General features: G+C 38.3%; 1 protein-coding gene across 4 annotated transcripts in view; it reads right to left on the bottom strand.

Annotated features, from left to right (window-relative positions):
* Positions 1-8,972: 8,972 nt before the first annotated feature.
* Positions 8,973-17,153, bottom strand: part of BTLA (B and T lymphocyte associated) — a 33,338-nt gene continuing 25,157 nt past the window's right edge. The window contains exons 4-6 of one of the 4 annotated variants that reach the window (XM_060640014.3): positions 16,621-16,779; positions 15,099-15,142; positions 8,973-11,483 (exon numbers count right to left, since the gene is read on the bottom strand). In XM_060640014.3, coding sequence (XP_060495997.1) covers positions 11,208-11,483; positions 15,099-15,142; positions 16,621-16,779 — 479 coding nt within the window. In that variant the 3' untranslated portion in view covers positions 8,973-11,207. Of the gene's footprint in view, positions 11,484-15,098; positions 15,146-16,620; positions 16,780-17,153 lie in introns of all 4 variants that reach the window. The other 3 variants (XM_060640010.3, XM_060640017.3, XM_060640016.3) reach the window with 3 other exon arrangements.

A 17,153-nucleotide genomic window follows, 5' to 3' on the forward strand; every position in this document is an offset into this window, starting at 1 on the left:
CAAATAGCCCTATAGTAGCATACAGCTGTGGAGATTATGCCCATTCTGGGTGAGAAATCTACAAAGATGGAGAAGGAATCTGCTGTTGTTGGAGCTGTAAGCCAGGAGTAGGCCAAAGACCCTCCTGCTACCCTCTCCTGTCTGACTTCTCTGAGGTCTCCAGCTTATCCCCCTACGCACTCACCATATATAAACAATTTGGGATATAAAGCAACCCCAAGACATTTCCATCAGGCGGAACCAAGACCAATTTCTGAGACTCCTCCTTTAGGTTCAGACATTAAGTTTTGTCTGAAGTCCAATCCTTCACTTAAACATCACTCTGACATATTTAGCTATCAGATTCAGATGAAACCAACCATTCCCTTCCCCCATGTGCCCAGCAGGAACACTAAAGGTACAGATGGATGGCACCTTCTTCTACCATCCCACAGCTGAATATTGGGATAGATATTAATGTGAAAGCCCAGTAGAAGGCTCTGGCGAGGCTCCTAGAGCAGCCTAAATCAAATACATCAATCAGAGTGAGTTTATTTCCTATTCAGGCTTACAAAACACAACTCTTTTAACTGATCATTTTCACTTCCCTGTTTAAATGGTTTAATGAGACAGAGGGTCATCTGTCACTTCCTGTTGTTGAATATGTACATTTTAATGGGGCTAGGAGTTTTATCTTATATGAAATGTCCTTGTTTTGGTGTAGTCAAGCTGCTATAACAAAATCCCATAAACTGGGTGGTTTATAAGCAATGAACATTTATTTCTCACAGTTCTGGAAGCTGGAAGAAAGATCAGGGTGCCAGCATAGTCAGGTGAAGACTTTTTTCAGGGTGCAGACTACCCATTGTATCCTCGTATGGTGGGAAAAGCTGTAGATTTCTCTGAGGTCTCTCTTGTAAGTTATTACTGTCATTCATGAAGCCTCCACCCTCATGATCTAATCACTTTCCCAAAGCCCCACCTATTAATATTACCTTTGCAGTGAGGGTTTTAACTTAGGATTTTGGAGGGACAGAAATATTCAGACCATAGCAATTCTCAGAAGATTGAAGTAAATGTCATGTTCACAAACCATTCAATGGCTCTCCCGATGTCTATTAAATATATTCCAAATCTGACAACCTAGCAGACCCACAATGCCTTTCCTAGTGCTAGGGATACAGAAAGGCCAATGACATCTTAGTCTTTATTTTCATGCATAAGGACTTCATTTATTTTCTACCTATGTGCTTTCTCTTCTATTCCATTGATCTGTAGGCTCTTCCAGGGGTTCTCAACTGATATTTAAGGTTGCAGATTTTTCAACTACTGCCCTAAATCTGTCAGGTTTTGTTTCATGTGTTTTGAAGCTCTACTAATAAGTTCAAACACATTTAGTATTGTTCTTTTCCTTGAGGGGAAAGGAACACTGTGAAGTGTCCTTTATCTCTGACAAACTCTTTGTCTTCAGTTGTACATTCAACAATCATACAGCCTTTTCAGCTTTATTATGATTGATGTTTGTGTGATATCTTCTTCTACCCTTTTACTTTTAGCTTATGTATTTTTACTTAAAGTATATCTGATATAACAGCATATAGTACAGTCTTGTTTTTCAATTTGAAAGTTTCTATTAATTGGAATCCATAGTTCATTTATATTTAATACAATTATACAGTTAGGTTTAAGTGTGTAACCTTAGTATTTGTTTTTATTTGCCCCATATGTTTTCTGTCCATTTCCCTTCTTTCCTGATTTCTATTGAGTATTTATACTATATTTGTATCTCCTTAATTGGTTCTTTAGCTAGAATTTTTTTTAAAAAATTTAGTGATTGCTCTATGGATTTCAATTTGCATCCTTAACTTATCACACTATATCATGATGTATTATTATACTTCCATTTACCACTTTCCCATTCTTTGGGCTGCTACTACCCCATATTTTACTCCTACATATTCTATACAATTTACATTACATTATTATTTTTCTTTAAACAATTATCTTTTAAAGAAATTAAAAATAGGATTTCAAATGTGTTTTACATTTACTACTTATTTCTTATGTCATTTCAATAGTCAAATTTAGAGACAGTTTTTAAGAGAAAAAAATATCATGAATGTATGCTTAGACTTTCAACTGGAAACTTGGATTTCAGGATTCTGAACATCTTTAAGTTTGATATTTTGTTATATTTTGTTGTACAAGAAAGCTTTATTTCTAAATATATTAACATAGTTATGTATTTGCTTTATCCTATATTATCTACATGTTTATTTTTAAAATAATAACATCAGGGTAACTGTGAAAAATGCCAAATGCAGATTAAAATATATGTTTTTTTGTTCCTATAATATAATCTCTGCAGGATGTATAGTTAAAACACTGATTAAGGTCATTTAACATAATTATTCTGTATACATGGTTATTGACCTGAGATACAGTTAAGCTTGATTCAGTTTGGCTTATTTATTTATTTTTAAAAGTAATTTTCCGGGATTTTTTTTAAGTTCATTTATTTTTGAAAAAGGGAGCATGTGCGCACATGAGTGGAGGAGGGGCAGAGAGAGAGAGAGGGAGAGGGAGAATCCCAAGCAGGCTCTGCGCTGACAGCAGGGATCAATCCCATGACCATGAGATCATGACCTGGGCAGAAATCAAGAGTTGGATGCTTAACCAACTGAGCCATCCAGGTGCCCCAGTTGAGTTTGTTTTCAGTTTGGGGGGATTACTTTTTTCTTTATGTATTGTTATTATTTAACTATGCAACTAATTTTCATGACTCCAAAGTTAAAACTCTATACCAAGATACATGTACTGAAAGTCTCATTTCCATCCTTGACTATTCCACACTGCTCTTTTCTTCCACCAAGGGGTAGCCATACAAATTAAATTAATAAATGATAAATTAATTTTTGTTTTAATTTTTTAAGTAAAATTACATATGCATATATATTTATATGCCTGTGTATAGGTATATGTATATGTGTGTGTGAGGATATGTGTAGATATGTTACCTCCACTACCCATACCATTTTTCTGATGTTTCTGGGATGTGGTAAGGCACTGGGGATACTTGTAATGCAGAATAGGGCAGTGCATTTTACAGACAAAAGAATCCTAACATTGTTCTGGCCACTTGGAGAATCATATACCACAAGGTCAGCATAATTTGAAAAGAGTTGCCAGTTAAAAGAGGTTAAAACTAGGACATTTTGTGATATGTGGGTTTTAGCAAATGGGACACTTGATTTCCCCCAAGACCACTAGGGTGCTTTTATAACTCAGGAGCAGTGAGACTTACCTTCACCGAAATTTTGGTCCAATGATTTTACTCCTGAGACTCTGGGCCTTATTTTTCTCTTGGCTTCATCACTGTTTGTCTAATTGGTTTTTCCAACACATTGATACTTCTCACGGGGAGGAGAGATGGAGCAATGATGAGAAATGTCAAGTCTGCCCAAGCCCCATATCTCTCATCACTGATGCTAGCATCCTTAAGATTCACTAATCCCTCAGTTTCACACAGGTCTGCATACTTGTCTTTATCTTCAGTTTTAAGTGCATCACACTGTGACATCAGGCTTGAGTAAGACCAATGTTAGAGACTCCTGCATTCAAGTGCAATTGGCTCAGATCCAGTTGCATTCATGCTGCTGAGCCCTGTGCGAGTCTCCTACCCCATGCTTAATCTCATTACAGTATCTTCATTATACCCTGACCATTTTTGTATCCTCCTATACATACTTACCCTGATGGCCATTTTATGATCTGTCCTTGACATCAGCATATGTATTATTCTCTCCAGTGTAATTTCAGGTCCTTGCCTGGTACAATTCCTTTCTTCTCTCAATGGCCCAGAACTGGGAACTGGGAACCAAAAGCATCACTGGGTTACATAGTGTTATACATGGATTGCAGGGATGAGTCCAACATTTTTGGGTCAGCATCAGCAGATAGATCTAAGGCATTATAGAATGAGTCCAGAACAGCTCAAATCCTTCTCCATTGCTCCTTAAGCTGATGTTGCAGTAAGAACATGGGTTCTGGAATCAGATAACTAGGTTATAATTCAGATTCTACCACTTATTAGCTCTGTAAAATTGGACATGTTAGTTGACCATTATGTGCCTCAGTTTCCTGATCAGTAGAATGAACACGACAGCTACCTACTTCATAAGGTGATTGTATGAATTGAGCAAGTCATACACTTAAAAGCTTAGAACAATGCTTTACACATAGACAAGCACTCAATGAATAGTATATATCTGTTATGATAAACAATTAGAGGTGGGGCGCCTGCGTGGCTCAGTCAGTTAAGCGTCCAACTTCAGCTCAGGTCATGATCTCAAGGTTCCTGACTTTCAGCCCCGCATTGGGCTCTGTGCTCACTGCTCAGAACCTGGAACCTGCTTTGGATTCTGTATCTCCCTCTCTCTCTGCACCCCCCCTCAAAAATAAATAAACATTAAACTTTTTTAAAAAAAAATCATAAGAGGTAAAATATTGTCTAGTGATTATTATGCTTGGTTATGGACCATAGAAAGCCCCAGGCACAAGACTCAATTTAATATAGCAGTCAACCTATGGGCTATAGCTCCACTATGGATCCAATTCTACTCAGGTTACTTCCTTGGAAGAGATTCATTATATTATTTAATTTGCACTTCTTAACTTGAGAGACATACTAAATATTAATATCACTCAAATAAAAGTTGAGATTGAGATCCTATATTATTCAATCTCTACATAGAGTATCACTCAAAGAAAACACAAATTCCTAGAAGTCTGAAAAACAATTCAATCTGTCGTTATCCGGTGTGGAGTTATTAACGTTTTTAGCCATTGTAAGGTAGCTGAAGAGAGTTGAAAGTTTCTAACCTGATGAAATTCTAGCCAGTCTTGACCCTCCTTTTATTTTAAAAAAACCCAAATAAAAATTGTTTATCAATTGTTAAGCTTTAAGACTTGGATAAGTTTATAATGATATTGTCTAAACTCAAAATAAAATGTATGGCTATATCAGGATTTTAGTTACATATCAAGAAGTGTAAAGAAGCATAAAGAGAAAACAGTTGCAATAGAGCTCTCTGTTTGGCATAAACTGTTTGGTATAATATATAGGAAAGCACTTTGTAACTACCTATATGCTATTTAGATGACAATTACAACTAAAATTTGGCTCGTATCTTGTCACTTCCTCTAGTAATTTAACACCCACTAAGTACTTACCAAAATTTAAAAAAAAAATCATTCTTTTGCTTTCCTCACATTCTTACTTCAACTTCTGAAATCGGTGTTTCACCGATCTACCTTCTTGCAGACTTCCCGCACGGAAAAACGATTGATTTCACTGACTGGAGAGATGGGCAGAGCCCCTGGCTCTGTTAACCACATTAACCTTGGGAAGAAGTCCTTGCATTAAAGGCGAAGGAGGCTGTTATCACATCCCTGACTCTCATTCATTTGCATTTAGGGAGGTTTGAGGCAAACTGACATCTCCCACTTGGCTGGTTGGGTATCTCTATTCAGATCTAACTTTTCCTATAAATAAGTCCCAAAGTCAAGCAGGATTTAGGGGTAGAATTGGTAGGAAACTTATGTTGTCTTTGGACCCAAGCCATGCTCACCAATTTACCATTCCTATTAATATTAGTCTTATCCCCCAGTCTGACTTCTTTATGTTTTAGGCAGTCAAGGACCTGTAGACACAGAGCGCTGAGAACAATTCAACTATTAGAATATCTTTTTTGTTTGGTTTCTATCTCTTCATCTATGCTATAAACAGTGATGAGCAGTAATGGAATCTTTCTCAACCAAGTCACCTAACAAACTAGGTGCCTAGTCTGTGATCATAGATTGCTTGCAGATAAAGCGATTCCCATGGAACGTTTACCCTGACTAACTTCAGAATAGAGTTTGATTTTAAAGATCAATCCCCAGAACTTGCTTTTGAACTTGTAATTTGATTTCTAACATAGGATTTTCAGTTCCTGTCTTCTCAAATTTAGCGCAAACATTCTATAAAGTAGTAATGTTTTCTTTCTCACTTGCCATTTTTACTTTCTGGGCTGGGTGGTGAGGCCCTTCCTGTTTCTGCCTAAAATAGAACTTTCCAAATGAGTCTATCATGAATGTGACTTGGCTTCCTGCCACACCTGACTCCTGGTGGGGACATGTGGGTTCATAAAGGCTAAGCTTCACAAGGCTAAGCTTCATAAAGGCTGAGTGATCTTGTGAAAAATGCAGATTCTTATTTAGTAGGTGAAAACTGAAATTCTACATTTTTAACAGTTCCCAGAGGATGTCCATGCTACCGACTTGAAGACCATCCTTTGAGTAGCAAGGAATTAGACAACTCACTTCACAAACAATATCATCCATTCCTTAAACACTATTTAATTCTACTGTGTGCCAAACACTGGGATAAGAAACTAAAAAGAAATGTAACCTAATCTCACCCATAAGAAGCCCAGAGTCTAATATGGCAACAAATTTAACAAATAAATGTTCTGGGGTGCCTGGGTGGCTCAGTTGTTGAGTGTTTGACCCTTTATTTCAGCTCAGGTCATGATCTGGTCATGACTCAGGTCAGGGGATCCACCCCCAAGTTGGGCTGTGTGTTGAGTATAGAGCCTGTTTAAGATTCTCTCTCTTACCCCCTGTCCCTCTCCCTTACTTGCTATGTCTCTTTAAGTTAAAAAATATTTTAAAAAAGCAAATAAATGATATGACCATTAATAGAATGAGAAGACAATCCACAACCTGGCAGAAACAGTTGCAAAAGCTGTATTTCATAAAACATTGTTCTCCAAACTATGCAAATAACTCTTAAAACTCAACAATAAGCAGACAAGCAACCCAATTTAAAACATGTGTAAAAGATTTGAATAGATACCTTGCCAAGAAGATACACGGATAGCAAATAAGACTATAAAAAGATGATCAACATCATATGTTGTTAATAGGAAATTGCAAATTAGGACAAAGAGATATTATGACACACCTATTAAAATGGATAAAATCCAGAACAGTGATAACACCAGATGCCAGTGATGATGTAGAGCAACAGGAACTCTCCTTCATTGCTAGTGGGAACGCAGAATGGTACAGCCACTTTGGAAGGCATTTTGACAGTTTCTTACAAAACTAAACATACTCTTACCATCCTGCAATCATACGGTATTTGCTCAAATGAGTTAAAAACTGATGTCTATCTATGCAAAAACCTGCATAGGAATGACTGTAGCAGCTTTATTCATAATTGCCAACGTTTGGAAACAACCAAAATGTAAGTGATTGGATAAATAAACTGTACTACCTCCAGACAATAGAATACTATTCAGTGCTAAAAAAAAAAAACAAATGAGCTATCAATGAGGCACCCGGGTGGCTCAGTCGGTTAAGCAACTGATTTCAGCTCAGGTCATGATCTCATCATTCCTCAGACTGAGCCCAGCATCTGGCTCTACTGTCAGTGTAGAGCCCGCTTGGGATTCTCTCTCTCCCTCTCTCTCTGTCCCTCTCCCACTTGTGCAATCTCTCTCTCTCCCTCTCTCTCTCTCTTACTCTTTCTCTCTCTCTCAAAATAAATAAACATTAAAAAATAAAAAATAGAAATAAATGTGGTATCAATACACAAATAGACATGGAAGAATCTTAAGTGCATATTATTAAGTGAAAGAAGTCAATGATTACATATGGTTCCAACTGTATGACATTCTGGAAAGAGCAAAACTGTGGAGACAGTAAAAGGATCAGTGGTTGTCAGGAGATTGGGGGAGGGAAGGATAAATAGAAAGGGCACAGAAGATTTTTAGGGAAGTGAGACTATTATGTACATTACTATAATAAAGGATACATGTCACCATACATTTGTAAAAACCAATAGAGTTAAAACACCAAGAATGAATCCTAATGTAAACAATGGACTTTGGTTGATAATGATGTGTCAATGTTTGTTCACTGATTGTAACAGATGTACCATGTACCACTCTGGTGCAAGATGTTGATGATGAAGGAGGCTGTGCATGCACAGGGGCAGGGAATACATGGGAATTCCCTGTACTTTCCACTCAACTTTACTGAACCTAAAATAAATTGAGAGACAGAGAGAAGAGGAGGGAAACAAGAGAAGAGGAGGGGAGGGGAGAAGAGGGGCAAGGAGGGGAGAGGAGGGGAGATAATCTGGCCAGAGAATCAATTCTGGGGCCTAGAAAGTCTTCACTGGTAGGCAAAACTGATCAAATAAACCACATATACCAAACTAGCCTCTACACTGGGAAACCTGCATTAAATTATCTGGGATGCCTTTCATTGTGAAAATTGTAGAACCGTATTCTGGATCTCCTGAACTTCTTAGTGCTAGCAGTTGGTAGTTTACAGTTTATCAAGCTTTTCAGGCTGTTTTTTGTACCATAAAGTTTGAGAATCACTTTCTACTTCATGTCCACACATGTTTTTAGTACAAAAGCCAATACCAAATTGATTCTAAATAAATTTTAATAACTTTACTTTCTTATAGGTAACGATCAACAAGCTTAAAATTCATGAAAAATCTGTTTTCACTCTTATGTGGATCCTGAGAAACTTAACAGAAACCCATGGGGGAGGGGAAGGAAAAAAAAAAGAGGTTAGAGTGGGAGAGAGCCAAAGCATAAGAGACTCTTAAAAACAGAACAAACTGAGGGTTGATGGGGGGTGGGAGGGAGGGGAGGGTGGGTGATGGGTATTGAAGAGGGCACCTTTTGGGATGAGCACTGGGTGTTGTATGGAAACCAATTTGACAATAAATTTCATATATTGAAAAAAATAAAAAGAAAAGAAAATCTGCATAAGAAATTAAAAAAAAGAAATAAAACGCTTGTATCTATTAATAATAAATACTCCTGAATTGTCAAAAAAAATTCATGAAAAATCATTAAATTATATACATATTCTTTTTCTCATATCTCCTTAATTAAATACACCATGTAAATAATACTGAGTAGATTTGTTGGGGGAAATACATGTATAACTCTGATAGCTTTTATTAAGAAGGAATAAAAACATGAATGATTTGGAATTTTGGCAGCATGGTACAAATGTAAGAATAAATCATTTATAGAAGTGAAATCTTTACCAACATTATTTTTACTATAAGACATGCTAAGAATATCCTCAATAATACACAGACATATTTTGTTTAAATTTTAAAAAAATTATGAAGGAACTGTTCAGCATTGTGTGTTTATCTGATAAGGACAGCTAAATGTATCCTCCCCATACTTCCTGTTTCTATATTTAAGAATACCACAAACAGTTATTCTAATATATCTTTTGTACGTAATTGCCCATAAATGCAGCTTGGCTGAAAGAGCCTACCTGGAACTGATTGCTCAAAATTTCGGGTATAGCCATATCATACTGGCTAGATAACAGTGACTCACAATCTCAATCTAATGGGCAAAATCTTAATGCCAGTGTTACATGAGGAAAGCTCCACCACAGAATCCCAGTTTTATCTTCATGGCATAAAAAATTGTATGGGATGTCATACTCCTGTCTCCGCAACTTCATACATTTCTTTCATACATTTTCTTTAATGATCCATTTGCTGTAGTATTTTAAACTTTTTAGGAAACTGAAATGGAATGTCAGTTTTGTCAGTTTGTCTTTTTTACCACTTCTGTAAGTCATCTATCCTCCCTTACACACACACACACATCCCGCATTCATTTGTGCAGCAGCTCACATATTTGTGCAAATGGATCCCAACCTTTGCTGTCCACTTTGTAAGAGGTCTACTGCATTCTTCAGTAGCAGCACCTGAGAAGTCTAATAGACTCATGCTGTTGAATGAAGTTGTAGGCTATATTTGACATGATTAGACTCAAGTACTCTGGAAATTCAGAAAGTTTGAACCCATCTCTTTTTGCTCTACTCAAGTGGCTGGACCTACAAAATTTTTAATGAATTGTTATGAAGCTATACCACTTCACTCTGGATGATTTGCCCTGACTTCCCTAGAAAGGAGTAAGAAGAACAGCAAGATACAGATGTGCTTAGTGAAAGTATGGTGACCTGGGGTGGCCAACTAAATATTCAAGACTTTTCTCCATTCCATTTTTGTTTTTAACATTTATTTATTTTTGAGAGACAGAGAGAGGCAGAGCATGAGCAGGGGAGGGGGAGAGAGACACACACACACAGAATCTGAAGGAGGCTCCAGGCTCTGAGCTGTTTGTTAGCACAGAGCCTGACGTGGGGCCCGAACTCATGAACCGCAAGACCATGACCTGAGCTGCAGTTGGGCGCTCAACCGACTGAGCCACCCAGGCACCCCTCTCCATTCCATTAATAGTTCTTTTCATTTGCTATCAGATCAACTATGAAGCAGTTTAAGTCATTAATCTGCATTTGCTCGATGATGCTTATTTTTATGTTTATTTAAACACCCACGAGTATATTAATTCAGCAGCATTATATCACATTCATATACATTAGTCCATGTGACCTAACCACTGAGTCACAACTTTGTTTATAAATGCACCACACATTAATTGCTCCATTACTACCTATATTTGCTCAACAATGTAAAACCATTTGCGTGTCAGGTATGGGGAGCATCTGCTCTACAGTAGTCGGTGTAGCCCACAACTTTACTGAACCATTTATGCTTTCCATTCTTTTTCTTATATCAAGTCTAAAGTTACCTCTTTACATTAAAAAAAAAACAAAACAGTATTAGAGGGACAGAGGAATATTTCTCATCATGGAAGAATGACCAGAAATAAACATACTATCATGACTGTGTTGATGGTTAGTTAGTCAAATTGGGACATCCTTTCTTTGTCAAGAGAGTGTAGTGAACTGATCCAGATAACACAAACCTCTCTTACTTACATGTGTCTCCTATCCTCCAAAAAATATATTAGCTTTGTACATTGGGTAAAATGTAGCTACGTTTAAATATTCTGCCACTCTGCTACTCATAATATCACTTAGTCTTGGAGGGAAAGGTTTTTGTGTTGTTGTTCAAGGGTGTCATATAAAAAGTTCCCTCAGAATTTGGGGGGAGAAATTTTAGTCATTTGTCCTATGAACCCTTAAGACCCGAGCACCAACATGAACCTCCTTAAAGTGAAGCTTCTCAGGTCAAGGAATGTTATTTAACCTTTTGTTGGGCTTGGTAATGGTGTTGACATGCATATCTTTCAGTGATCACCAGTTGGAGATCAAGATCGAATTTAACTCCTCACACATATGGCCGCATATTCTGTAGGTGTTTCTTTCACATTCCTTGATTGTCTTGGGTTTATTCCAATGACAGAATGGTTCAAAGAAGCGTAAACAATGCCCTGCTTGTTTTCCTCCAGACATGGGTTAGAATAAACTTCAGACTCTTCCTGGACCCTGAACCAGGGGTCATTATCATAAGTACCAGTTTCTGATAGCAGTGTTTGGGGATTTTGCCCGGTTCCCACTTCAGTTTCCTCACTCCGAAAGGGCTGGGGAATATCAACCTATAAGAGAAAAAAGATTGTTTTAACTACCATTTAAGGATGTGGTAGTGCATACAATTAGCAAACTATTAGTATATGCTAAATGGAGTCAACACATCACCAGAAATAATTTATTCTTCCTCACATTTGCTGCTGACATCCACATTTTTAGCATATTCTTATTTGTTAAAAGATGAAAGTCTTAGGAACATCACAGAACACTTTTCTTTAAGTTTTATTTATTTATTTAGAGAGAGACAGAGCATGAGCTGGGGACGGGTAGAGAGAGGGAGAGAGAACCCCAAGCAGGCTTAGCACTGTCAGCACAGAGCCCAAAATGGGGCTCCATCCCATGAACCATGAGATCATGACCTGAGCCAAAATCAAGAGCTACATGTTTAACCAAATGAGCCACCCAAGTGCCCCAACAGAATACTTTTCAATCTCTCAGCCCAAATTAATAAGAAAAGCATAAATATCCCACAAGAAACTTCAGACAGCTTATAAGATAATGGATAGCATTAACACAGCTTAGAAGTAAATGATTAAAAATAAAATAGAACAGATGCCCTCTAAGGGGTCAGGAAGAATAAATATGATGAGTTATCCAAGATACATTATTATGATTTAAAACCTGGAATTAGAAATTGCTTTCAATTTTGGAAAAGGAGGGCCTAACTGCAGGAAAAATTTTACAATATTTGGATTATCACAAGAAAATTATTATACTTCCAAATAATTCAAATATCTTAAAGCTTCTGAGAAAGAGGTGAACTTAAAAAAAAAAACAAGAGGGACACCTGGGTGGCTCAATCGGTTAAGCATCCAACTTGGGCTCATGATCTCACTGTTTGTGAGTTCGAGCCCCACATCAGGCTTTCTGCTGTCAGCGTAGAGCCTGCTTCGGATCCTCTGTTCCCCCTCTCTCTGCCCCTCCCCTACTCGTGCTTTCTCTCTCTCAAAAATAAATAAATATTTTTAAAAATTAAGAAAAAAAATGGGAAAAGAGGTGAACTTACAAAAACTAAAATAAAATGTGTCCTGATGCTTCTCACTCTTTTCAGTTATTTGTTACCCACTCCTAACTATTCAAGGACATTACCAGTAAAAATGAAGATATTATTTTAACTCTAAGAGTTGTTAATTCAATTTTTAATCACAATTTTGCCAGTCAATTTACATACATGAAGTTTGGTCTAACTCCGTGAAGGTATCAGATCCACAGTCTTTGACAGTCTACATGCCTGTCTGGTCCTTTATCGTCCTTATTTTGTATGTGAAGTAACCCATATCCTACCCCTTCCTGGCAGAATTCTACCACACGTGCACGTCTGGCCCTATCCCGAGAAACTAAGCATTAGATGCTGAGTACATCGCTACCCTTCAATGAGGTGGCGGCCCAGGAAATAGCTCTAAGGCAGGATGATTGAATGAGGCAGGAATAGCTTTAACCCCCTCAGTCTCTTAGCTCAGCTGAAAAGTGTCCCAACCCCCATTCGAAGGAACCTGGGTAATTTCTCCAAAGAAGCTTTGAAGAAGAAAACAGTCATGTGACCTAATAAATAGCCATAAGTCCTCAATATAGAAACAAGATCCCTGTTGTACTTTTACATTTGTATAAAAGTCTGTCAACTCAGTTACCTGGCTCCCTTCCCAAAAGATGGCTGGTTTCTGTGGAAAACTTGGTTAGAATGAATGAGATAAAATAAAACACGGTGTCCTGTGGCTGAGCCCATCCTGTAGGACCTCAGGAAAGTGGGTGGAGGCCACAAGGCTCTGTCTGTGGATAGAGATGACAAACGCCAAAGCCACTATCCTACTCTATATTTGTAATGCCATTTTACAGTTTACAAAGCACTGTAAAAAAATACACAGTTCCGGGTTTTCAGTATTTTAACTATTTTTATATACTCCAGGGACCGTTGTGGAATAAGATGAGAATTTCGGCTTTTATATGTACCTGCCATAATTTTACCAGTTCCTTTCTCTCCGTTGGATTTCTATTCCACTGATTTCAATACAAGTCCCTTCCTAAGAAATCTTTAATCTCAAAGATCTAATATGGCATCACTATATTTTCTGAAATGTTGGCCAACTGAAATGGGCCAAAGCTGTGAGTTCCTGCAAAAGACACAGGCATCTTAAAACAAAATTCCTAAATAATTGCACACATAGAGAAGCCCGTTCAATTCAACTTCAGATCATAAATAATTTGTTCAGCCTACACAGGAAGACATATGACTACATTTTAACCAAGCTGGGCTTTATCTAAGCAAGAAACTATTTAGATTATTGTTTTAGATAGTTTCATAGATCTCAGTCCTGATTGTAACAGAATGTAGTTCGTTGTTGTTCACTATAGGAAGAAAGAAAACAACATTTAAGAAAATTTTCCTACTTGAAAAAACAAAACTTCAGCACCCAACATAGTGATGCCTACTGCTGCTTACTAAAAACTTAATACGAGTTTACAAAGTTGAATGTATTTGGTTTGATTTAAAATTGGGCAACCTGGTGAGGAATGCTGAGTGTCATTTAATATTATACATAAAATTATTGGCTGTATCTGCCTTTGGTATTTCTGGAACTTTTGAGAAGGTTACTACAACTTTATCTCTACCCTTCCACAGTGAAACATGCACACACACACACACACACACACACACACACTACACACACACACACAGACACGTTCCTTTGCAGTACCTCATTTACAATTATTTGTTTTTAACTGAAGACCCTCATAAAAATTTTTTCAGAAATGTATTGCCTCATCTTCCATTTTTTTTGAGTTCCAATATTTACACAACATTGAGCCCCAAATAAAAAGCCTATGTTTAGATTCCAAGAACTTGTAGGGAAACGACACTGCTTCCAAAATGCCCTTGGCTTTGTCTGAGAGGTCTCTTCCTTGATGAGCCCACACACATTATGAGAGTTTTTGCATAATAACTAGACTTAGGGTCATGTTTCTTTAGCTGCTGGGAGTCTGTGAAGAAATCACCTGTCATTTATGAGATTATTTATGGTTCATTCTTTCATTAACTCTCAATTCTCTACCAAAAGACTGTAAGGTGTTTTTGTGAGAATACTTAAATAGCCTGAAGTCACATAACAGGCCAACAGCAAGCCAAGGCTGTACAAGCTACTCTCTGACTTTTCTGCTTCAGGTCTACCCTGCCACTAATGCCCTTCCAAAAGGCCACTTATTGTGAGACTTGTGAATTCTGAAGAATCTTTGCTGCAGATGGAGATTAATGTAAAATAAACACATTTTTAGGGATGCCTGGGTGGCTCAGTCGGTTAAGTGTCCGACTTCGGCTCAAGTCATGATCTCACAGTTTGTTGAGTTCGAGCCCCGTGTCGGGCTCTGTGCTGACAGCTCAGAGCCTGGAGCCTGTTTCAGATTCTGTGTCTCCCTCTCTCTCTGCCCCTCCTCTGCTCTCTCTCTCTCTCTCCAATAAATAAACATTAAAAAAATAAACGCATTTTTAGAAGTAAGTCTATATATAGCATTTAGAACAGTTCCTGGGACAGGGTAAATGTTACATAGACTTATTAAATTTAAAATATTATATCAAGATTAAGATGGTATAACATAGATTGCATTTGTTTTAACAGATGCATGGAACATACCAGGTTAATTTCCCTTGCTGCTGTGTCAGAAGGCTCCTTTTTTTCTGCTGGAATTCAAAAAGACAAATAAGAAACCAAGAAGAGTAAAGAACAACACCAAATTCTTTCCCAATTCCCTGTAAGTTAAGGTTGTGGTAAGAATATGTGTTCTGGAATCAGATTGCTAGGTTGAAATTCTGGGGCAGAGGTGGGATGCCTCCCAGGCCAGTGGCAGCGTTGTTATTTGTTTTGGCGTGTTTATTTGCTAGAACCAACAAGGCACATACACTTCGGTTTGTGTACATTCACTGGCTCTTCCCTTCTGACTCCGGAGAGTCCTATGGCATATCCAAGAGGAAGGGGCAGGATGTACTGTATCACTTTAAACAGGCTGGAAATCCTGTTCTGGGGACATTCTATACCTGATGCCAGACCCACTGCTGTCCCCTCACCCACAAAGGCCAGGATCTCCTATGGCCCAGTTCACTTCAGATACAGTAGATCAAAGCATTTATTCCTGCCTCTTTTTCTAAAGTTTTCTAAAGCAGCCTCAAGAAAGATGGTGAAAGCTAGGGAGGGACTATCGAAAGAGACTTGGAGTTGCACATGTGAAGTGGGGGTTACAGAGGATTCCTTCAGTATTCTGAGAATGTTCTAGGCTCCGGAAGTCCTTACCACAAAACACCAAAAGTACTTTTGCCCAGACAAAGCTTTCTCTTGTGGCAGAGAAAAGGGTTGCTCTGTCTAGCTCTGTTTCTGTAGCTACCCTGAGGCTGCCCATGTGGGAGCTGGGATGGGAGGAGATGGCAGAGCGGGAAAAGTAAAGAGAGAGAGAACAGGGATGTTTTGGAACAGAGCTGCATCAGAATTCTCTACACATCTCTTTCTTACTATGTTTAAGTGTTTGCTCCCGACACCAAAGGAATTCTTAAACAAGCAGAAGGGAATTGTTTCCAAGATTTCACACCTCTCTTGTCCTAGCCAAACCCACATTTTTTCAAATGCATTACTTTTGGGTGAGAGTTCAGTTCAGGCCTGTGTTTGTGGTGGCAAAAGAAAGTACAGACATAGGAATTTCCTTCTGGGAAACACAGTCTTCATTTAGGCAAGGGCGTGTATGAGTGGTATGATGTGGTGTGGCTCTGAAAAAGAGGATGAGACAAACTAACTCAAAGCAGACTTGTTGGCCTGAGAGATTATGTCAACCTCCCTTTCACTACCCTTAAAGTTTAGAAGAGCTGCTTGTCACATAAACTTAAGACAGACACAAGTGGAATGGGTCAGTCCCAGCCACATGCCCTCTTTAGCACAGGCCCTGCCTGGAGCACTGTGCTGTGGAGAACATGCCTCTCTATGACTGAAGGGGACCTGAATTAATCCATTTGTCTTTTTGGTGGAAGGATGTTGTCCCTGAGGAAATCATTATCCATGGCTCCTTGCAGAATATGGGAAAGAAAACAAGAACCAACTAAAAATCAATCAGCCCTAGTAACTGACCCCCAAATGTGTAGCATATAAGCAGCAGATGGAAGGTAGAACCCACCTTGGTGCCTTCTAAGGCAGAAGAACAGGCACAAACAGGTAATGAGCAGAGGCAATGCCCCCAAAGGAAGCAAACTATAAAGCATCCATCGTTTGTCCGCCGTCACTTCCTGAGAGGGTGGTCCTGAGGCACCAGTTGTATCTGAAATGTGAGTCAATGCTAAAGACAGTTAGGAAATTTCAGATATAATAGGATCAGTAATACCTCCTGCATCATCAGAACTTGAATGAAGGAGATTTCCAGCTGATGCCTCTATTTCCCTTCCGGGATGCATTCCCACAGAACCCCTGGCCTCAGTGTTCTCACCCACCTCTTGCTTTATTGATGAGCATATGTGGGTGGCTCTGGGTTAAAATTCATCTTTTGTAAGAATTTGTAATTCTGCTAGGATTGATCCCCTCTAAAAGAATACCCATAACAGCTCTCAGAAAGCACTTCACCAAGCCCTTTCATTGACATTGTCTTACTTAACTCTTATATTCACCACTAAAGAAAAGTAAGGAAACTGTTATTTTTATCTAGTTCCATGCCTT

Source organism: Panthera onca, chromosome C2 (assembly GCF_046562875.1).
Source record: "Panthera onca isolate mPanOnc1 chromosome C2, mPanOnc1 haplotype 2, whole genome shotgun sequence".
Lineage (NCBI taxonomy): Eukaryota > Metazoa > Chordata > Mammalia > Carnivora > Felidae > Panthera > Panthera onca.